At 42.5% G+C, this 24,328-nt stretch overlaps 2 protein-coding genes across 4 annotated transcripts in view; one reads left to right on the forward strand and one right to left on the reverse strand.

The window, feature by feature from the left end:
• Nucleotides 1-24,328, reverse strand: part of rnf167 (ring finger protein 167) — a 121,563-nt gene that overhangs the window by 59,561 nt on the left and 37,674 nt on the right. The window lies entirely within an intron of this gene.
• LOC130082534 (voltage-gated potassium channel subunit beta-3) overlaps nt 1-24,328 on the forward strand; it is a 79,223-nt gene that overhangs the window by 13,177 nt on the left and 41,718 nt on the right. Inside the window, exons 1-2 of one of the 3 annotated variants that reach the window (XM_056247403.1) lie at nt 11,180-11,556; nt 12,114-12,359. The exons of 1 other annotated variant lie outside the window; for it this stretch is intronic. In XM_056247403.1, coding sequence (XP_056103378.1) covers nt 12,133-12,359 — 227 coding nt within the window. In that variant the 5' untranslated portion in view covers nt 11,180-11,556; nt 12,114-12,132. Of the gene's footprint in view, nt 1-11,179; nt 11,557-11,923; nt 12,360-24,328 lie in introns of those variants that run through there. One more of the 3 variants, XM_056247402.1, reaches the window with a different exon arrangement.

Genomic DNA, 24,328 nt, shown 5'->3' on the forward strand with positions numbered 1-24,328 from the left:
ATATTCTGTCTTTCTTTCTGCCGCCATATGGACTCCAGGTGGTTTGTGCTCTGGATTCACAAAGCACATGTTCAGTCGCTGCACCTCACGTTGTTTGCAGCTGAGACAACTATTGAAGCTAAACAGGAGGTCAATCTAATGTATTAAGCTTTATTTCAGAGCTTTGCTCAGGAACACAGCCGTCTCTGACACAGATGTGACCACCCTGAGAACACAGTATTGCTTCACTTATTATACGACCAGTTCGAGCATAACGTTAATATTATATCAACGCTAATGTTATTTTTGAGAGTGAATCTCACAAAGCTTGTCAAGAACACGTCCATATCATGTTTCACCTCAGAATAAGAAATAAAAAAGGTAATATATTTAGCATGAAGAAAATTAGGCCTATTTCAGTCACACTTTACTTCGATAGTCCACTTTAGACATTCTACTAACTATAAGTAATTACACGTCAAGTAGACTGGTAGGGTTAGGGTTAGAATAAGATGACAAGACTTGTAGTCGCAAAGGTACTTATAGTCAGTATAATGTTTGTTGAGGAGCATCAAAATAAAGTATTAGCAGATATTAAAGGAACACTCCGACTTTTTGGGACTTTAGCCTATTCACCTTATCCCCCAGAGTTAGATAAGTCCACACATACCTTTTTCATCTCCGTGCGTGCTATAAGTCTGTTTGACGCACCCACTGCTAGCCTAGCTTAGCACAAAGACTGGATGTAAATGGTTGCAGCTAGCATACTTGAAAAGGAGGTTTGAGAGGGATGTGCAGGTAGCTGGCTTGAGACCAGTGGAGGTGTCGGTAAGAACAGTCTAGTCCAGTCACTTTAATTCCACAATGCCTTTCTTTATTAGGTATGTTTGTGTAATGTGTGTGTGTATGTGTGGTTTCTAAAAGGGAAATGATATGGAATACAATTAGCTACATAATGCCACAATACAAGGCCACAATCCATTTGAATGACAATCAAACATTTGTACATTTAAACAGACAGAAAGGAACAGTCTCATAATTCAATTAACATACAATCAAAAGAGAAACGTATGGAACTTACATAGTTCAATAACGCACACAGAGCAGGAGACAAGGCATTTCCAGAAGCAACACACAAAGAATTCCTCCATGTGGCAGGAACAAAGAGAAAGGGCTGTGCACAGGTGCTGTCTAATAAAGTCTGTGGCTGATTGGAGCTAATTAGTTGAAGGTGTGGTGAACTGCATGGGGAACTGAGTGGCAAAGAAAAAATGGGCGTGGCAACTGCAGGACAGACAGGAAACTTCCAAACAGCCGCCCCCAAATTTGTCTTGCAAATTTGCTTGAGTGGAAGGTCATGGGGGTTCAGGTAGGGCAGGGAGTGGGATGAGGCGGGCAACAGGTCTCGTGTACTGTTTGTCCCCCACCTGGACATCTGCAACCCTACAATGGCCATCCTTGCCGGGATGAAGGGAAATCACTTTACCTACTGGCCAGAGGGACCGAGGGAGCTGAGGGTCAAGAATGAGAACAACAGTGTTTAGTTGGAGGTTAGGATTATCAGTGCGCCACTTCTGTCTAGACTGGAGAGAAGGAAGATAATTTCTGATGAAGTGGGCCCAAAAATGATCAGAAAGAATCTGACTATGACGCCACTGACGGCGGCTGCGCAGCTCAGAGTCAGGATATGTTACCAAAGGAAGGGAAGAGTCATGCCGCCCCATGAGCAACAGGTTAGGAGTCACCGGATCAGGATCTGCAATGTCAGAAGAGACATAACCTAGGGGCTTTGAATTGAGGGTACCTTCAATTTCAATCATCACTGTGCGTAGCACCTCTTCAGTGACAGCTTGGGCACCTAGAGTGGTCTGCAGGGCAATCTTGATGGAACGTATTTCACGCTCCCACGTCCCGCCGAAGTGGGGTGCGTGTGGGGGGTTGAACTTGAAGGAGATCCTCTGTTTGGCCAGGATTTCCTGGAGGTCAGGGGTCAGGGATTGGTAGACTTCCTGTAGCTCTCTGTTGCCTCCGATGAAATTGGTACCTCTGTCAGAAAGCAGCTCAAAAGGTTTGCCTCTGCGAGCTATAAAGCGCCTTAGTGCCATTAAAAAGGAATCGGTATTCATGTGACTGAGTAGATCTAGATGTACACACCTAGTTGTCAGACATTTGAAAATAATTCCCCACCTTTTCTCAACTCGCCGTCCAACTTTCACAGTGTAGGGCCCGAAACAATCTATCCCGGTGGAATAGAAGGGAGGTTTGCGGAGGCGTAGGCGAGCAGGAGGAAGATCGGCCATTTGGGGGATAAGGGGTTTGGCACGGAACTGCCTGCACTTAGCACATCTGTGCTGGTGTTTCCTGACAGCCTCACGACCCCTCAGGATCCAGAATCGCCTCCTCAGCTCAGCGAATAGCCTCTCGGGACCAGAATGATGTAGGTGGTCATCACAATGTTTAATTATAAGTTTCGTGGTCGGATGGGCAGGGTCCAGGACAACTGGATGTATGGCATCAGGGGGCAGGTCATTGCTTTGTCGTAACCTTCCGCCTACTCGAATGAGACCTGACACTGGATCTAGTTCTGGAGCAAGGAAAAGAAGACGACTGGAATGTGGAAGGGGTTTGTGGGTCTGAAGGCATGCCAAATCATTTCCAAAGGAATCCAGCTGGGTCTGTCTCAGGATTGCAATCTCTGCGTCAAGGTAGGTTTCTGCCGATGGTGTTGCAGGAGGTTCTGCCACCCCATGATGGGATGCAGCAGTAGAGTCAAGGAGATCCTGAAAGGTGGTGAACTGGGTAGGGTCAGAGATCGAGGGATTTTGGCAAAGAAATACAGCACCACAGAAACTGGGCTTACGTAGCTCGACAGGATCTTCGGCCTGATCTATTGTGGGGTTAGTTGGCCACAGGTCAGGGGGTTGCAGGAGGAAGGCAGGTCCTTGGTTCCACCTGCAAGGCTTACTTAGATCAGACAGCTGCTTCCCTCTAGTCAGATCGTCAGCTGGGTTGTTTCGGGAATCCACATAGCGCCATTCCTGGCTTTTGGTGAGTTCCTGGATTTCAGCCACCCTGGTTCCAACAAAGACCTTATAGCGGCATGAGTCTGAGAGAAGCCAATAGAGGACAGTGGTAGAGTCACTCCATAAAGTAGCCCGTCTGATGTTGAGGGTGAGCTCTGTTCGGAGGAGGTTGAACAGTTGAGCTCCAATGAGGGCTGCGCACAGTTCAAGTCGAGGGATAGATAGTTGTTTTTTGGGCGCAACACGGGACCTTGCCATTAGGAAGGACACATTCACCTGTTGACCATCTTCAGTGCGCATGTAGGCGACTGCACCATAAGACTGCTCTGATGCATCGCAGAAGATGTGCAGGTCTTGGATGGCTGAGGGGGTGTTTACTGTCCAATGGATAAGACAACGGGGCAGTACTATTGAGGAGAGATTAGGGAGTTCTCCTTCCCAGGAAAGCCAGGCTTCTAGGATGTTGTGGGGAAGGTTTGGATCATCCCATTCTCTCGCCTTTGCCCACAGGTGCTGGACAATGATCTTGGCTCTTGTTGTGTAGGGGAGGATGTAGCCAAGAGGATCGTACTGGCTTGCAAGAACTCTATAGATGTGACGCATGGTGGGAGTAGTAGCTTCAATGGCTCTGTGCCTGTATTTCAGGGTGTCCGTATGGCAATTCCAGTGGAGGCCTAGAGTAGATTCCATGGGATCAAGGGAAGGATGGTGTGACAGCCAGAGCTCTGCCTGGTCTGACCTAGCATCGGGAGGGAGATCACAGATGACCTTGGGGTCATTACTGGCCCATTGTCTAATCTCAAAGCCACCAGAGGAGAGGGTTGCACGCATGCAGTGAAGGAGGTCCTTAGCTTCCTCTTGTGTGGGGAGACTTTGAAGGCAGTTATCCACATAGAAACAATGCTGTATGGAATAGGTAATGCGCTCATCTGCCTGTGCATCCTTGGCGATCCTCTGTAGGGCGTAAATGGCACAGCATGGGCTGGCGGTGGTACCAAATGGGATGACTTGCCATTCATATACAGTCGGAGGGGATCTTATGTCTAGGTTACGCCAGAGGAAGCGCAGAAGGGGTTTATCTCGGGGTAGCAGGCGCACCTGGTGGAACATGGACTTAACGTCTCCGCTGATGGCAATCCTATGCTGCCTGAAACGGAGGAGAACTCCAAGGAGGGAAGGCCCAAGGGTTGGACCAGGGAGCAATTGTGAATTCAGGCATTGATTCTGATAGGAGAAAGAACAATCAAACACAATGCGGTCCTTTCCATTATGATGCACAATGTGATGAGGTATGTACCAAGACTCAGGAGCATCTGCTACTTCAGATAAGGTTAACTTCTTGACATACCCAGCATCAACCAACTTCTGGATCTCTCTGGTATAGGTCTCCGCCTGTGAGGGGTTTTGGAGCAGTCGCCTCTCACAGCTGCGAAGACGGGACATAACTGCTTCCTTAGGTGCCTTTAGGGGGGGCCAGGGATCTGCTCGGAGGAGAGGTGTGGCATACCGTAGGACGTCATCAACAGGAATTCGGATGGTTTGAGTCTCCAGCTGATGAATTGCATCTTGGTCCTGTTTAGAGCGGACAACCAATTTTGTGTTCGTCGGAGGCACTGTGTCCAGCTGCCACAGTTTTTGCACATTGTGGTGGATGTCATCAGGTGGGCATTTAAAGGAGATATAGTGACACTTGGTGGAGGGAGAGCTAACAAGATCTCTAGCAGGGCCCTGTAACGTCCAGCCGAGACGGGTTTTGATTGCTACAGGGGCTCCGGGGGGGCCTAACTTTACAGGCAGTGTTGGAGTGATAAGATGGGTATGATCAGCTCCTATGAGTAGAAGGGGGCTTACGTTATCATGCTGCTTCAAGGGAATCTGCCGGAGATGAGTGTAGCGCCGCTGGAGGGATTTCACAGGATGAGAATGTTCGGACAAGGAAAGCTGATCAGCAGTGAAGGCATGCCTGATGGCATAGGATTTCTCTGGATGGGCCTTTGGAATGAGGGTGAAGGACACGGCGGCACCGTTTAGAGTCTGGACATCCTGTCTCACAGTCCTCAGCTTCAAGCTCTCAGACTCTCCTACCAGCTGGAGTTTCTGGGCGGCAGGATGCAGGAGGATCGTACGTTCTGACCCATCATCCAATATGGCATACGTGTCTAAAGACTTGTTTCCATTACGTAGGGTCACTTCAACTACCTTCAGCAGCACTTTATTGCAATCGCTAGGATGGTCTAGGTAGAAGTTCTGCACTTGCCTCTGGTTGATGTTGCATAGGACCTGCAGATGTTTCCCATTGCATTGGTTGCAGCGTCCCTTCAGATCACACTGGTCTGCAAAGTGGTCTCGTGCACATCGCCAGCAGCGTTTCTGTCCTTTGATCCAACTAGTCCTCTGATCTTCAGTGAGCTGGAGGAAGTCATCACATTTACTGACATGATGTTCAGGGGAGTTACAGTAAGCACACACTGGACAGCGTGTGGATGTGATGTTGGGGGGAAACTGACTGGCTCTAGGAGGAGCTATCTGGACTTTAGGGGAGGTCATTTGGGAAGTCTTGCTACCATGGAGTATAGCTGTAGCTCTGAATGGGTGAGAGGGTGGTGGCCTTGGTCGGACAGGCTGAAGGGTTCTCTCCCTTCTGGGCTGGCAGCGAGTTTCCTGTTGCAGCCAGGAGGAGAAATCTAGGAGGTTATAGGTAAGGGGACCTGGTTTGGTCAAACTCATGCTTCTCTTAAACTGACAAAAGTGCTCACTGGGTAGTTTTTCTAGTAGCCGCTCGACATGTGAGCCACAGGTAAGCTCGGAGAGACCTTCACGGCCCATGGACTGGAGGAGACCCACTAAGGCTTGTACTCTAAGGGAAAACTGATCTAGGCCTCTCCCATCCCCTAGCCGGATAGCAGGCATCTCCATTATAGCCCGGAGCTCTCTCAGGGCAAGCTGTCTGGGTTGGCCATAACGCTCATCTAGGGCCCGAATAGCTTGAGTGTAGGGATCTTGGGCATAAACATAAGCTAAGGCAAGTCGCTTCGCCTGATCTACCTTTAAGTGATCCAGTAAGATATGATATTTATACTGCTCCGACTCTCTTGGGTCCAACAGGTTGGATAGGGCCATCTTTAACATCATATACTGACTTTCATCCTCTCTATTAAGATCAGGGAATGAGGGACCTTCTACCTTGCTATATGACTGCAATCGGCCAGAAGGGGGAGCTAAATGGCTTGGTGGTGCTGCAGAAATAAGCTGGTGAGGCTGCACATTGCTGGGCTGGTATGCTGGCTGGGCAGAGTGGGCCATAGCTCTAGGCGAAATTTGAGGTGACAACATGTAGCCTGGGAGCAAGGGGTTACGTGAGACTGGGACTTGACAGGTGGCAAGGAACTGACTATGGTCAGAAAGATTCGTGTGCTGCCAGGGCTGAGCTAAGGGCTGAATGGCAGGGGCACGGCTTACAGGAGGTGGATAAGGAAGCTGCTGCCGAGGTGGGGAAGAAAAGGGCTTATAGTCACTTGTGGTAGCCTGGGGTGGTATTGCAGCATCCTGGGCTTGTGATGCTACCAACTGAGGGCCGAGGTTTTCAGGGGATGGTCCTGAAAGAGACCGTGGGTGGCGGCCTTCACCAAGCATACAGCGCTGGATTAGTCTACCTTGATTTCTTACTTCTTCTAGTAACTGCTGTAAGAGCTCAGTTTGAGGGTCAGGAATTGGGGCTACATGAGGGTCATGTGGGTACTCAGGGGCTAGGGCTCTCCCAGAAGAGACAGGTGAGGGAGGCTCTGTTGCTGGCTCTTCCTCTTCCTCACTGGGTAGTTGAGGTGGCTCTTCATCCTCCTCAGACTCATGCTGTGGTTGATACTGAGGTCCAACACCGAAGATGTCTGCAGAGTGAAGCGGTGGTGGCTCTGGTGCTTCAGCAGGATGCCGTGGCTGCTGACCATATTCCATGACGTAGTCATCATAGCGTACAGGACGCTGGGCTTGGCGGTGAGGACGCTGAAGTAACGAAGGCAAGGAGTGACTGGACATATCCACCGATCATCAATGGGCTCCGGCTCGAAGGACCATGAAAAGGAGGTTTGAGAGGGATGTGCAGGTAGCTGGCTTGAGACCAGTGGAGGTGTCGGTAAGAACAGTCTAGTCCAGTCACTTTAATTCCACAATGCCTTTCTTTATTAGGTATGTTTGTGTAATGTGTGTGTGTATGTGTGGTTTCTAAAAGGGAAATGATATGGAATACAATTAGCTACATAATGCCACAATACAAGGCCACAATCCATTTGAATGACAATCAAACATTTGTACATTTAAACAGACAGAAAGGAACAGTCTCATAATTCAATTAACATACAATCAAAAGAGAAACGTATGGAACTTACATAGTTCAATAACGCACACAGAGCAGGAGACAAGGCATTTCCAGAAGCAACACACAAAGAATTCCTCCATGTGGCAGGAACAAAGAGAAAGGGCTGTGCACAGGTGCTGTCTAATAAAGTCTGTGGCTGATTGGAGCTAATTAGTTGAAGGTGTGGTGAACTGCATGGGGAACTGAGTGGCAAAGAAAAAATGGGCGTGGCAACTGCAGGACAGACAGGAAACTTCCAAACAATACTAATCCAAATAAGTGACAAAATAACACAAACATTTTCCTATTTACATGTTGTGATTTGTATAGTCACAGAGTGTACAAAAAACAAAGTCACATGAGACACAGACATATTTTAAAACCCGAATAAATACTGGGTACTATATTCTCTGAAGGCGAAGCACTGCTACTTGGGCGGAGTGATAACCGCAGCACCTGAGACGCGCCGTGGTGAGGAGCAGAGAGCGCGTTTCAGGTGCTGCGGTTAAAAAGGTATGTATGGACTTATCTAACTCTGGGGGATAAGGTGAATAGGCTAAAGTCCCAAAAACTCGGAGTGTTCCTTTAAGCAGACAGTCTACTAATATACTGTTAGTTGACATGTAGTTGCAAAGTTACTTATAGTTAGTAGAATGTCTAAAGTGGACCATCGAAATAAAGTGTCAGTGCATCATCACCCCACAATTCTCATCACCGTTAAGAATCTAAATAATTGGTTTCTTATTACAATTATGTAATGTTCATTAGTGATGATAGTATTTGTTGCACGAGCTGATTAAAATAGTCTCCAGATGATTTTCAGTATTGAGAAATTTAAGAGAATCATCATGGAGCATAATGAGGTGATAATGAGATCATAATAAAAAAAGTAGTAATATATTTAGATGAGAATAAAGGTGGAGTGTACTTAACTGCCATGAAATAATGCAAAGATGTTTTGATCGTATGGCACTCAAAATAGGCTTTGTTTTCTCTCTACACTACCATTTGAAAGTTTCCCATTTAAAAGACTTTTTTGTTTGAAAGAAATTAAAACTTTTATTTGGTGTTTGATCAATTAAATACAAGGATGCATTAAACTGATCAAAAATGTTACAGAAGATTTTCTAGTTCAAATAAAAGCTGTTCTTTTGTACTTTGTATTCATCAGAAAAAATCCTGAAAAAAAAAAGGTTTCCACAAATATAAAGCATGTACGTATGTGTGTGTGTGTATGTATACACACGTTAATTAGTATGATGCCCTAATTTCGGATTAATTGTTCATTCTTGCTGATCCTGCATTATTGGAGCATTTCAGAACCACGGACAGTTCCTGCAATACTGGTCTGGTTAGAGACATTTATAGTCAGCAAATGATAAAAGAGGATTCTTGATTGATTCAGTTGCATTGTCAGAAACCACATGCATTGAGTGACAGTTACACTCCCATCTCTCTCTCTGTCTCAGCATGCAGATGTTCTCTGATGAGAGCAGATTTGTTCTTTTCCCCCATGTTCGCTACACAGCACGGCTTCGCTGTCACTGGCTGCCTCCTCTGCACTGCCTCGCTCTGATTGGCTAGCAGCAGTCTCTGAGTGCACTGAAACAGCTTTGAAAAAACATGCTTTAGCTGCATGACAGTGTACAAATGTTGATCCATCTGAACAGTCCGTTGAGGAAGAACTCCCATGACTCAGAATGAAGAAACACTTACATGTCTCCTTAAACAAAGTTTCACATTGATTCAGGATAAGGTATTATTCGGGATGCTTTGGTGTGAATCATTTTGAGGTTTTAATCTCTTGTACCTGCTATCAGAGAGCTGGTTCAGTGCAGATGTTCAACAGTAGCGTCACCAGCAACAGAAGCACAACCATCTGGCTCTGAAAAGAAAACCACCCCTGGCCCGTTTTGAGGGAAACCGAGAGCACATTTCTATTATTCATATTTGTGTTAAGGATACAATTCACTCATTGAACTAGTCTGAGAGGTTATTGCAGTTTGGTTCAACCTGTTTAAAGCAAAGTGTGTGTGAGTTATATTTCGTATATATTTCGTATATTTGAGTTATTTTTATTGTTTCCATGTTTATGTGATATTTTTGCCCTGGTTTTCATCATCACGCCACCTTAAAGACAGTATGAAATGAAAATTCACACTGTGTATTTTCTATAAGCACGTTATAGACTTTAATGTGAACAATTCATCTGTGCACGTTTCATTTTTATAATGTTCGGACCTTGTTATGTTTAATCAAAATGTCATAACTGGATCTTCCATTGAAACAACAGTCGTATGCAGGAATTCTCCATTAATTTAGTCCATTTAAAATTGTTCATCTGCCTCCACTTTTGAGTGCCACGCCCACATCTCAACATCCAATCAACAACTGATGCACAAAACCAAATCCCAGCCCTACATTGTTTTCTTTTTCAATAATCCTGTGTGTCACCGTGATTTTGCAAAGTATGACATGTTCCCGGATCATCATATTTTGTTGATCCTGGAAGAACATTCCTGTCTGAAAATGTAGTTTAATCCTATCCCTACCCCTAAACCTAACCCTAAATTACCCCTAAAATCAGAAATGATGGTGAATAACACTGATGTAGAAGCATCTAACCCTGGCTGTAACCCTAAACTTGACATAAACTGTCAAATTGTCCCTCAAATCTGATTGGTTGATTACTTAATGCCTATCACTACTTCCGTTTCATTGTGACTTTAATATTTTCCTTGCTCTTTCTCATGGCTTATGTGATTGAAGTGTGGTTGAGTCCAGAAAGTTGTGAGCTTTCTCAAAGGATAAAAGTGATGACCTCATGTCTTACTTAAGGAAAAATATAGCTACTTTATGGAACTTGTGTTTTGTGTTTTGATTAGATAATATTCTACTGTTCTAATATTCACGGAATACTTCGGGTGTCTGTGGATGAAATTTCTTTCAAAACATAAATATATTCTATCATTTTATTGCAGTTTTTTAATCAATTTTGGTAAATTTATGGTTAAAAGAAACTGATGTAGTTGCTAAAATGTAATATAGGCCTACAGTAGATTATAAGTGAAATATAGGTTGATTTATCTACTTAATTATCTACTAAAATTCAGATTATCCCCCCACATATTCATTATGTTTTATAATATTTAGAACCTTTTATTTTATGTTTTATTTTAGTATTGTTTTTTGTTTTTTAAATCTTGCAGCTACGTAGGCTATATTTAAGCAACCACAATGTAAAATAATGTGTGTGTGTGTGTGTGTGTGTGAGAGAGAGAGTGAGACCCAAACAATAACATGATTATTCCGCAGTGGTCCTGCTCAATTCACACATTAATCACAATGGAAATCCAAGAGAGAGAGAGAGAGAGAGAGAGAGAGAGAGAGGGTGGGGGTTCACTGAGGGTTTCATTTGATTCTGAGTTGGCAGTCTCGCGTTTGATGGCTCTGTTGCTCTGAACGGATGCACAATTCCCTTCACATCTCCATCGACAGCATTCCGCCGTTATAACGCCTTCATGATGTGACATATCGGGTACTTAAGTAAGACGATGGAATTTGGACGCCGCGGAGCTGTCAAACTCTCTTTTGATCGCGTTCGATGATCACCATGGCAATAATTACGCGTCAGAAAAACAGCGCGACATTCGCTGCCTTGTGTCGAGCGCGTGAGGGCGCGCTGTGTGTCAGATAGTGACCGTCACTATAGTGCGTGAAAGGGGTGTATGCGTGATTTTGTGGTCCTACGACTGTAGACGAGGAGATGGCCAGGCGCGCGTGAACACAAGCGTGCGCCTAAACGTGCGTTTCTGCATTCGCGTTCGCCCTTCGCCTAGCTGGGCTTCACTGCCATTTGGTAAAGCGGCACCGGCTGTTGCGCATCCAGTCGGTGGAAAGCCGGCGTGAATGGGTGGTTCCGCATTTTGAGGAGGTCCCCCGCCTCGCACAGAGAGACCACCCGGATTCTGCGGAGGAATGCCTCAACACGGTGAGGAGCGTCTTCAAGTCGCGTCGATCCAGGCATTGGAGAAGTGCAGTGGGAGAATGCAAAGACAGACTGTGCACGCAACAGCACATTAAAGGCCTGGACAGCAGCCAGTCGTGACTTTTTGCCTGGCGACATAAACACGCACACCACCACGTTAGGGTTGCGTTTGGACGTGCGCCTTCCGCGCAACAGCTGCAAGTTTGTGCCAGCAGGTGCAAGACCTGACTTGAGTGCAGGTTTGCCCTGTGCATCTATCTATCTATCTATCTATCTATCTATCTATCTATCTATCTATCTATCTATCTATCTATCTATCTATCTATCTATCTATCTATCTATCTATCTGTCTGTCTGTCTGTCTGTCTGTCTGTCTGTCTGTCTGTCTGTCTGTCTGTCTGTCTGTCTGTCTGTCTGTCTGTCTATCTATCTATCTATCTATCTATCTATCTATCTATCTATCTATCTATCTATCTATCTATCTATCTATCCATTTGTCTATCTAGCAAGTTTGTGCCAGCAGGTGCAAGACCTGACTTGAGTGCAGGTTTGCCCTGTGCATCTATCTATCTATCTATCTATCTATCTATCTATCTATCTATCTATCTATCTATCTATCTATCTATCTATCTATCTATCTATCTATCTATCTATCTATCTATCTATCTATCTATCTCTCTGTCTGTCTATCTGTCTATCTGTCTGGCACGTACTGTGAGACTACCACAAACATATTCTAAAGTGATTCAATCTGATAAACTCTAACACACAGTGTGTGAGAGCTGGTCAGGATGCAGGTCTCATTTGCTTGTACGGAGCACAATCTGAAGAGCCGGAGCGAGGACCGGCTGTGTGGCCTGCGAACTGCCCCTCCACCAGGGGGCAGTAGTGGAGGAGGAGGAGGACAGGGAGGAAACGGCAACTACCCCCCCCAGAGCTCAGTCAAAACACGGCCCCTGCCTCAAGGCCACGCCCACATGAAGGAGGCGTTCGGACGGCACAGTACCATGAAATACAGGTGAGACAGGTGGAACTGGTGTGTGTGTGTATGTGTGTGTAACGCCACCTGTTGGGTGGCAGCTCAGTCTGGGACTGGGTTATTCGGCCCTGGCTGATGTTTTATGGCTTCTTTAAAGATTCATAAGGGGCCGCTGACAGTGTGTTTGTGCTCACTTGAATGCTTGTGTTGTGGGTGAGTTGAATGAATGGCTAACTGGAAGTCAAAGGGCCAGGCATTAAATCGCATCTTTTACTTACATTTTCTGACCAGTTCTAGTGCTGGGTTAGAGTCCACCTTAGTCGAGTCCGAGTCTTTAACCAATAGAGTCTGAGTCAAGTCCGAGTCCAAAAGGGGTAGAGTCCGAGTCCAACTAAACAATATTGTATTTCATTAAAGGTAGGGTAGGCAATTTCAGAGAGACAAGCAATAGCGAGTTAGCCTTGAAAGCATAAGATCCCACCCTCCCTTCAGAAAGGCCACGCCTCCTTCAAAACACATGAACACACACAGCAGAGTCTGCAAAGCGTCACGAGACGAGAGACTGTGTTAATCTACCTTATGTCTCCAAGCACATAACATTACAATAATAATGAACATAAAGCACTTAAAAAACACTGACCTGTACCACCTGACAGCTGCAGATTCATTTCAGCGTTGAGTGTTGGCATTGAAACGCATAAATTCAAATCACGAGTGTAACGTCACGGTTTTCCACCTCTTCCAAATGACAGTAGTTATAGTGTGAACAGCATGAGCTTGTTGTTTTGGTTCAGGAGGAACTGTAAAAGGCGGCTACTGTTTGTTTATGGCACTTAGTGACTGACGTCTGTGTAACTCTGCATGAAACGCTCTGATGACGTGTGATGTCTGTGTGCGTGGAGGAATGGAAATACATACGTTGACAGGCTGGTAGGACATCGTACCATTTATCCTTCATGTGGACAAATATTTTATGGTCCTAAACACATATACATACAGTATAAATGCGTTTAGACCAGTTAACTAAATGATTGCTATCAGGATGTGAAGAGACTTTCAACCAGCATTACAAAAAGATTTTCTTAAAAACAAATCACCTTAAGCGCATTAAGTGTTTCGTTTTAAACTTAAACTACTTGGTTGTTATGGCCTGACTTGATTTCTGTATTGTGACATATGTGAGTGAGTGAAACAGCTTTTCGAATGTAAAAAGGGCGGGACTTGACTTATACATCGATATAAATGTATGAATTCGAGGCAGGGGGTGGTAGTGAGGTGAATGGTACAGTCTATTGGGACCTGCTGAAGAGCCGAAAACGCACCTCTTTTCTCTCTGTTTGAGGCTGTGGGTTTTATATGACAGGTGGTTAGACCTCAGTCAGGGTAGATTTCAACATTTTTTATTTTCGTGAATGAAAATGAGGCTGTGAGGGGACAGACCAACAGTCTTTACAATGGCATGCACTGTGTTTAAAGCTCCTACATGTCATTTCCATAACTCAGGGCCAACACAAATCTGTTTATTTCGAATGCATTTATGATTATAATTACATTATTGGAAGTCTATTGTATGGATCTGTGTTTTCGAGTTAATGAACATTTTGGTAGGGTTTTGCCCTGCCTGCCTGCCTATACACAAGCCACACCTGCATATAATAATTATTGTATATTAAAAATCTGTAGTTATAATTAGTATATAAAACCCAAGAATATTACTGCACTAAAGGCCATTACTCATAAGGAACGGGCTAAGATTCCTCAGAAACGCTGCCAGGAGCTGGTGTCTGGTTATACATCTCGTTTGCAGCCGGTCATAACAGCAAAAGGGTGTTCAACTAAGTACTAAAGATGCTTGCCATGAAAGGGTTGAATAATTTTGAGGCTGCAAAAGTCATTAAAAGTTACATTTTCAGTTGAATTTGGGGAAACCACTTCCCGAAATGAAACGTGGTGAACATAATCATACACATGCACAAAGACAAAACACCACTAGTAACACACAACACTTAATATAATGCAACAAACATTAACTAAACAACAGAATATGTAACACAAAGCACCCCAACGTACACACTGAGAACAAAAATGAGAAGAAACGAAACTGTTTAAAGACAATATATTCATATATGATGTCACAGTAATTTCTGGGACTGTTATATGTTTTACTAATTATATGGTAATTCATAGTTTTTATTAGCAAAACCCAGATATCCGATTGCATTTTAAAGTAAAATGACATATAATGTGGTTAAATTGAATTAAAATTAAAGTGACTCTTTTAAATTTGTAATCAACCATCTGACAACCATCTATCAAGGCTCTGGAAAACTCTCAGAAATCTCTAGCTACCACACAACAATGCGCTACTCCAAACACCTTAGCAACAGCATAGCAACACTCTGGCAGTCACCTTCAATGATCCAGCAATTGTGCCAGTGAGTTTTGCACAGACAAGTGCCACTCACATTTCCATCAGGAAATGTAAACATTTAGTTGGGTAATGGAGTTCTCTCCTGTAGCATAACTATTTGTGTGTGTGTGTGTGTGTGTACAGGTTTGGCTATACTTGTGAGGGCCAAATGTCCTCACTTACGTAGTGAAATATTATGACAACCGACTAGTGAGGACATTTTACTGGTAGTTAAAAAGGCTAGATTTGGCCTGGAGTGTTTTGCACATGTTTCTGTGATGGCTAGGTTTAGGGGTAGGGTTTGGTTTAGGCCATAGAAAATAACATTAAACTGATATAAAATCAGTGGAAGTCTATGGCATGTTTGGCATGGTAATGTCAATGTTGATATGTTTGGTCTTCTACACTGCTGCTGTTATTGCTGAGAAAGTTTGGGACTTGCTACAGCCGAAAACACTGCCGTGAGCAAGAAAGACATGCTGCTGCTGAACAATACAGCATACATACATGAATTACCCATAACTGATCTATACAGGTGGAGCTGGGGAAGGTGGAGGGTTTCTGAAAGCGAGCTGCAAACTGCTATATTAGACGCTGACCAGGTATTTGAAGGTTGAGCAGCGAGCTCATCGGCTACTGATACAGCAGGAACAAATCAGCTGCGCCTTATAGAGAATGGTGTAATTTAAAGCAGATTGAGTTAAGGACCGATCAGCCTGTGCCATTTAGAGTTTCATGACAGAACTTTGCATTGAAAGTTTTATTTGTAGGTTGTGTGTATATTGTGGAATGCAATTATACAGCGCACACATGCACATATTTCACAGTTGGACAATCCATGCTGTCCATTAAGTCTTTAAAGGGACACTCCACCCATTTGCATTAAGAGGTCCATTGTTAGACAACCAGTCATACTATTGAATGGTCGTGCAACATTCTTTCATTTTCCCCTGAGACGAGAGAAATCTACTATTTACCTTTTTCACTTCCTCCTACAATGACGCAAAAATCGTCATTTGACGTCATTGTAGGAGGAAGTGTAAAAAGGGGGGATTTCTGTATAGACTACAAGCACAAATTCCCACCCTTTCAAACCCGCCCATAGGGGGTTGGACCTAATGCGCTAACAGAGCTATCACAGATCAGTGGGTGGGACTTCACTTGCAGATACTGAAAGCAATATCAGCCATCTTGTTTATAAGCTAAGCTAACAAGCGCTGTGGATATAGGAAGTTACGACAATGACGGAAGAAACTAAACATGATATGGAAGAAGAGGATTTTGAAATTCTGCTGCTCGAATCCGCTGTTCGTGGCTATCTTTACGAGCCGCAATATAGTGAAGAGCAGCTGAGGCTGATGGTGGAACAGGAGGCGGCTGCCTGTCGCGGACGAGGAGCCCGGGCTGGCTTGAGCTGGGCGGACTGCTGGTGCGTGTGCTCTCGCTGTGCGCTACGGACACAGATAGAGTCCGTCTGCTGCAGAGAATTTCAACAAGGCAGTTTCTCCTGGACGAAATCTCTGAATCAGACGACCACACGGACGTTTGTGTTGTGATGTGAACCATCCTAGTTTCGCCTGACTGAACATGCAGGTATCATGCAATAATTCACCATATAGAAAGAAATACAAACGAGTAATTCACTAATGAGTTTGCCAATGTAACGGGGTTCGTTGTTGTGGGAAGAAGGAGGCTGGAACCGGCGAACATTTAAACGTTTTAATAGTAAAATAAACAAATACAAAACAAAAGTATAAGCCAGCTGGCCACACACAACAGAAACAAAACATAAAATCAGGCCTGTTCCTTTTGTGCTTCCGCTCCTCCGTGAGAGATATGAGACCGCTGCACAGGTGTCATTCATTATCACTCGCGTCGTCCTCTCACGTCCCTCGCCCTCGTCCTGCTCGCCACAACTAACTAGACATTTTTTGTGAAATGAATTTTAAACTCATTTGGCAGCTAGCCTTCTTGTAGACGGAAGAGCGATTTCTCTGATGTTTGCGCTGTTCTGGATTAGTGGGAGTGGCTTGCGGAGCTGTGCAACATGGTGCATTGTGGGAGTTGTTGTCTTACATACAAATGCGCCCCAAAGTTATTTTCTGTCTTTTCTCGGTCAAGAGGGCACCAAATTTAAAATTTCTTTTACATTTCGACTACATATATAACCCACTTTCAATAAAGATTAATGTTGAAATGGGTGGAGTGACCCTTTAAAGCAACACCAAGTAACTTTTCCTCTGCGGTCGCCCTACAGGTTGGAAGCGGAATTGTCCATTACCGCTGTGGTAAATAATTTAGCCCACCGCTTCCTACTGTCGCACGCGCGCTCGCTGTTTATCCAGCACCGGCTTTGAAGTGAACGATGTCCGTCACAGACAAGGTAGAGTATGTTGCATGATTTCATGAAAGTATGATGTATTGCGACATCAGAAACGAAGAAAAACTAAATAATGACTATTGTAACGCTTGACGTAAAGCAAGTCAAATTTGTAGTTTTCTTATGTCTAATTAGAACTACAGAAACTCGACCCGATCTGGCAATCTTACATAGCGTGGTTATAGCAGATATAGGACCGCAAAGCGGAGGCATAAGTGCCTTTCACCCTGTTACGACTTAATGAACCACTGAAACCATTTTGGAAACATTATTTTAAGGTAAAAAATAATACTTAGTGTTGCTTTAAAGGTCATGTTTTACTGTCTGAGGGAAGCTATTATTAGAACATGGAGCATTACTGATTTATCCATTAGAGTCAACATGGACTCAAAATTGACCCTAATACACATTACAGGTCTGACTGTGCAGGACTCTATGGAGGCTTGTTTTTGTCAAGAAATAACAAAATAAAAAAGGTAATTGGGACTTTTTATCTCACAATTCAGACTTTATTTCTTGCAAAAATATATAACTAAACTGAATTGTGAGAAATAAAGTCAGAATTCTGAGTCTATTTCTTGCAGTTATTGTCAGATTACTTATTATTAATTTTTTTTATTCCTTGACAAAAACAAGCCTCCATAGAGTCCTGCACAGTAATGTGTATTAGGGTCAATTTTGAGTCCATGTTAACTTTAATGGATAAATCAGTAATGCTCCATGTTCTAATAATAGCTTCCCTCAGACAGTAAAACGTGACCTTTAAAGACTTAATGGACAGCATGGATTGTCCAACTGTGAAATATGTGCATGTGTGCGCTGTATAATTGCATTCCACAGAATACACATAACCTACAAATAACACACAAACAAATATCAGCAGATGTTATCCTAAAGAAAAAAAAATGCTACTCGCTCTACTGCTGAAATTACTTTCCTTTCCGGGTGGAGGCGAGAAGACTCCACACCCCAAAAATGCCGCGTTGTTTCAGAGGGGAAGTCGCTCTTCACAATCCACTGCATTCAGATCTGTTTCATGCCAGTGTGGAATGCCTTCTTTTCTTGAGCCAATCCATTCCGGGTGGATAAAATCCAGTTCCACACCCTATTTTCTTCTCATTGAATATCTAGCTTCACTCTGAAATCAGTTTCAAAATATCATGTTGACTTCAATACATTTGTATGAGTCTGTGTGTGTTTGTGTTGTACTAATCTCAGCGTCAGACTGCACACCCACTTTCTCAGTGATTGCTGAGCCATTATTTAAACGAGTTACCACTCTGCTGCACTTCAGTCTGTTCGATCTACCTGGCCCTGAAAGCAAACTCTGGATGATAATTCTTCAAATTGGACAGACACTCCCTTCCTATGTGCTGGTGCTTGACCAGAATAAGCAACAAAGTCTACTTATACCAGTAGACAGACTGTGGCCACCTCCTGGGCATCACACACATGCACACACACGCACCACACATGTGCACACACATGCACACACGCACCACGCACACACCCATGCACAAACGCACCACTCACACACACCACATACACACGGTCGGGTACATACACACATGCACCACACATGCACACACACACACATACACACACGGCACCGGGCACCCATACACACACACACACGCAATCAATCACACGCTCGCATGCACCCACACACGCACCCATGCGCACACGCAAATCACATAGTCTACACGCACCCACACACACACATGCATGCACGCACACATACACTATCTATCTATCTATCTATCTATCTATCTATCTATCTATCTATCTATCTATCTATCTATCTATCTATCTATCTATCTATCTATCTATCTATCTATCTATCTATCTATCACTCTATCACTCTATCTATCTATCTATCTATCTATCACTCTATCTATCTATCTATCTATCTATCTATCTATCTATCTATCTATCTATCTATCTATCTATCTATCTATCTATCTATCTATCTATCTATCACTCACTCACTCACTCACTCACTCACTCACTCACTCACTCACTCACTCACTCACTCACTCACTCTATCTATCTATCTATCTATCTGTCTGTCTGTCTGTCTGTCTGTCTGTCTGTCTGTCTGTCTGTCTGTCTGTCTGTCTGTCTGTCTGTCTGTCTGTCTGTCTGTCTGTCTGTCTGTCTGTCTGTCTGTCTGTCTGTCTGTCTGTCTGTCTGTCTGTCTGTCTGTCTGTCTGTCTGTCTGTCTGTCTGTCTGTCTGTCTGTCTGTCTGTCTGTCTGTCTGTCTATCTATCTATCTATCTATCTATCTATCTATCTATCTATCTATCTATCTATCTATCTATCTATCTATCTATCTATCTATCTATCTATCTATCTATCTATCTATCTATCTATCACTCTATCTATCTATCTATCTATCTATCTATCTATCTATCTATCTATCTATCTATCTATCTATCTATCTATCTATCTATCTATCTATCTATCTATCTATCTATCTATCTATCTATCTATCTATCTATCTCTTAAGACTTCAAGCTTTTAGCCAGACTTTCTAAAGCCAACATCAAAGTTTGTCTCGACAAACTTTTTTTTAATCTAGTTTACTTTGTGTTATTATTGGAGTCATCTCTGCTGAGCTGTGCCGTGGTGTATAAAAGACAGAGATTATTTGTTAGAGGGTGGAAGCTTGCTGGTAAAAATAGAAAGATTGTGTTTCTGGAGTTTTCCTCAATAAAATGTCATCTCAGTTTTCAGTTAATATAGACTCAAAAGCACTGTAACCTAGTTAGTGGTCAATGTATTTTTATACCAAAACCTGTTTCAAGTGCACTCATTCCTTTCTCTCAACCAAATCTCTCTCTCTCTCTCTCTCTCTCTCTCTCTCTCTCTCTCTCTCTCTCTCTCTCTCTCTCTCTCTCTCTCTCTCTCTCTCTCTCTCTCTCTCTCTCTCTCTCTCTCTCTCTCTCTCTCTCTCACTGATGAATAGCATGATGGGTGACATGTTAAAGGGGTCATATAATGCCATTTTCATACAAGTTAATTTGATTCTTTAGGGTCTAAATTAAATGTTTGTAATAGTATACTTTAATTAAAAATTCTGATTAGTATTGTAAGAACACACTCATTTTACCTGGTCAAAAACAGCTCGGTTTTCAGCACACCGTTTCAGTGCATATGCCTTTAAATGATAATGACTCCGCCCCTCTGTTCTGCGGGGCGTTTTGACACAACACACGTGGAGGGTTTGACAACAGTTGAGAGTATATTTTGGAGAGAGAATGGCAGCGGGAGTCTCTGAGGACACATCTCATAGATATATACACTTTTGTGCAACCGCAGGGTTCTCAAGTTTTATCAAAAGCTTGGAGTGAGATCACATGCGGTTAGGGGAGGGGCCTAAATGGAGCCCCGCCCCCGCCTATCCCCGCCCCCAATTTTATCCATTGTTCATAATTAACCAGCAAAATTTGAAATTATAACAATTGGTAAATCTGATAAATGACAGAGCAATTTATCACATCAAATATAGGCCTACTCTTTAATGTTAAATTTCAAAATTAGGCTACAAATATATAACAAATTGCTCCAAAATGTTTGGAAAAACAATATTTTTGCATTTTTCCCTGACATCTTTGAAAAATACAAATGCAATGGCAATGATTAGGCTAATGTATGTTTTGACAGGATATACAATATTACCAAGAGCACTCTGCTTTAGCCTTAATGTAACTAGAAATACTATTAATACAGTATAATATAGAATTTAAAATAAACTGAAGAAATACATCTTCATTCCTTCCCATACCCAATAACATTTCCTTAGCCAAACTGAGCCAAAGCTTTTGGCCTGGTTGCAAAGCAGTTGTAGAGTTTTTGACTGCATCAATAATGTATACGATGGGCTATATATTAAATGTTCTAGTCTAAAAATGTTAGACGAGCTTTCTTCCAACTTACTTTCTCCATCACGACGTGTTTTTCGCGCGATGTCGCGGTGGCCGAACTTCCGTGTGTGTTCGCGGACTTCGCGCGTCTATAAGTTGCCTAGTAACGAACGCAATCTGGCCGAGATGCGGACGCGCTGGCGGCAGGAAACTTATCTTTGTGTGCCTGCGCCTCGTATACAACGTTATATATAAAGCTTGCAGAACAACTTGGTTGGCATTGCCTTTTCAGCGTGAGATATACACGGTGTGGCGTGTGAGCGTGTGAACTGGTTGAATTGCGTGTGTCTCACGGCCAATGCGTGAGACTTGAGAACCCTGCAACCGTATCATTTGAACCAGAGTCGGACCCGGAAACAAGATGACAGCCCGAAGAAGTTCGACAATTAAGGCTCGAACAGGACGTTTCTGAATGGTTGGTTAACGTAATGTTACTTTGATCTATCTTTGTATGTACTGGCAGGGTAGAGTAGTGAGATACGAACGCTATGCGTTTACTGATGTATACGTACACAGTTTGTAATAACACAATAACCATAACGCGTTGTTCATTATAAACGTGGGATTATGAATTATATTGAGAACATCGTACAGAAAACATGCCGTAATGTAACATTACCCTGAGTGTAAACCTTAGCCGCATTCATCGTGAAGCGTGCAAGCGATTTGCAAAGATTAATATAAAGGTTAATTAATAAAACTTTACACTCACTTCTTCTGGAGGTGCAGCAGGGACACGAATAGTTGGTACAGATTCTTTTTTCATGAGCAGCTTCTTAGCAAAACCAGCTCATACTGACCCTCGTTTATAAAGCAGTCTGCTGAGAAATGATTCGCGCAAACATGAAAACATTGACGTTGATCGTGCGAATATTCCCTTCAAAAACAAAACTCAGCCACTGCGTCTTCAGCGGTTCCGATTTAGGAACATAAAAATGACTGTGTTCGTTATTACACCCAAGAACAGAACACCACAATCGCATAGACGCCATTCTGCTCATAGACAGTGCTCCAGCGTATCAACAATGACGGACTATGATGACAGCTCGGCGCTCGCTCAGGGCGGGTCTGTGTTGAAACGCTGCTGTCAATCAACAATCGGGGGAGGGGTGTCGGACTGTGTGACATCACACGGTCGAACGGCTTGATTTGAGGCAGGGGAAAACATATAAGGAGATTAAAAAAAAACACTGGAATGATTTTTATCATTTTATGATGGTTGTGTACAGGCACTGCCAACACAGATTTCAGTACAATCAACTTGGAAAAAGTGCATGTACCATTATATGACCCCTTTAAGAATGGAGTATAGCGTACTGCTTACTGCATTTTACGCAGTATACACTGCATACCGCCTAATATTTTCTAAACAGCATGTACAGTGTGCAACAGCCTTTTATTCTGGTTTTGTTAATAGATGTTATTCAGAACATCCCCACATAAATGCATTTAATTGCACCCGCTTGCAGTTTTCGAAATGTAAGGCATGTATACAAACATGTATACTTGCTTTGCAAGACCATTAATGGCATTCAGAATAACAATAGCTATAATTATGCTAATTACTCCTATGTACCATTTAATTTTCATGCACTGGGAGATGGAGGCCATTAAGAAACATACGCATCTGACGACAGATCATCTGTGAATATGGCTGTGCTTGAGAGGTTATACAGCAACGTCCTCTGTATTAGCCTAAGAATATTCACAAACAAAATGTTACATTATTTTTTATATCAGTTCCTGGTTGAAGTGGCTGACAGTGATTGACATTCATCATTGTGTCAGTATAACGGGTGTTGGTTTAGCTGTGTCTGCTGTCAGGCAAACATGTTAACACTAGAAGGTTCTGGTGAAAAAGAAGTGCACTTAATTGTATTGAATGTGCACTCATAGTAAGTATATGTACCGTAATTGCAGATAATATAGTCTTTTTTTTTCTTCAAGGTTTTACTTCAGTGTACATTTTAAATCATTGTTTTAACTTTTTTTTTATTAAAAACTGAATATGTTTTTTTATAATCTTTTGTGGTGCTTTAAAGAAGTCCACTTATTTTGATGTGTTGACTAACATACTAAAGCACGTGGTTATAATTTTAACTTGGTTATAACTGTAGTGTGTTTTTTGATATTTTAAAAATGCACTTAATTGCATCAGACTCCTCAGGACACGCACCAATCAGTGCGCGGACAACACTCAAGGGTTAACGAGCACAGGTGGTAGCACTTAATCCTAATAAAGACACAAGAAAAGAGAAAGAAAGAGAGAAGAAACATACACATACACATGACACTCTCGGTATGTTACAGACACACAATGAATACGTCCTTGGACGTAACAATCTTCATCCCGTAAATGTGTAATTAAAAACATATTTAAATGCATGACATTCAAGTTTCAATAGAAATTACATCAAAGTTATTTTAGTTTACCATAAATGCTTGTCAGTACATTCTACACTTTAATCTTATTTCAAAGTAATTATAAAAATACGTATTTAAGTCCTACTTTAGTGGGTTATAATTTTTTGTAGTCCTAAAACATTACATTCAGTTCTGGCGTATATTAGTTTTAAGTATCTTATGTCCATAATTAATACTCTTTTTAAAAGTATGTTTTTTACAAGGGTCTGATTCATTGTGAAACGTTTTTTTAAAGTGTCAGTTCAATGAAAATTTTTATTTGTTATAAATAACTCGCCCTTGTTCTAAATCTGTATGACTTTTATCCTATAGGGACACAAAAGATGTTTAGTAGAACATCCATGTTTCACTTTTCATATATGAAAAGTTAGGCTCCAAAAAGGACAAAATGCACCATAAAAGTTTTCCATGTGTTTCATGCCCTATATTTCAAATGATCCGAACCGAGGAGGTTATAATACCTGCAGAAATGCATGTCTGAGCTCCTGTTTGCCATATTTGATTTGCTCTTTGTATGTGCATTGATCAATGTTTATATGTGTAAAAAAGTGTAGATTAAATCTGTTCATCATATACATTGATTGTGTCTCTTCAGAAAACTTTTACGTTCTTTTTTATGAGCTTTTTAAAGTCTCAAAGTTTTGAGAAATAGACTTTCAGTGGAGGGACAGAAATCTCTTAGATTTCATTAAAAACATATTCAGTTGTGATTCGAAAATTATCTAAAGTCTAATGGGTTTGGAAAGACATGAGGGTGAATAAATGATGACAGAATTATTATTATTTTTTTGGCCCACTTAAGTAAGACTTAAGTACATCTTAGTATGTAATTTCACTATGACTAGTATTGACTTTGAAATATGGTAA

Source organism: Rhinichthys klamathensis, unplaced genomic scaffold, assembly GCF_029890125.1.
Source record: "Rhinichthys klamathensis goyatoka isolate OS25496 unplaced genomic scaffold, OSU_Roscu_1.1 h1tg000046l_1, whole genome shotgun sequence".
NCBI lineage: Eukaryota > Metazoa > Chordata > Actinopteri > Cypriniformes > Leuciscidae > Rhinichthys > Rhinichthys klamathensis.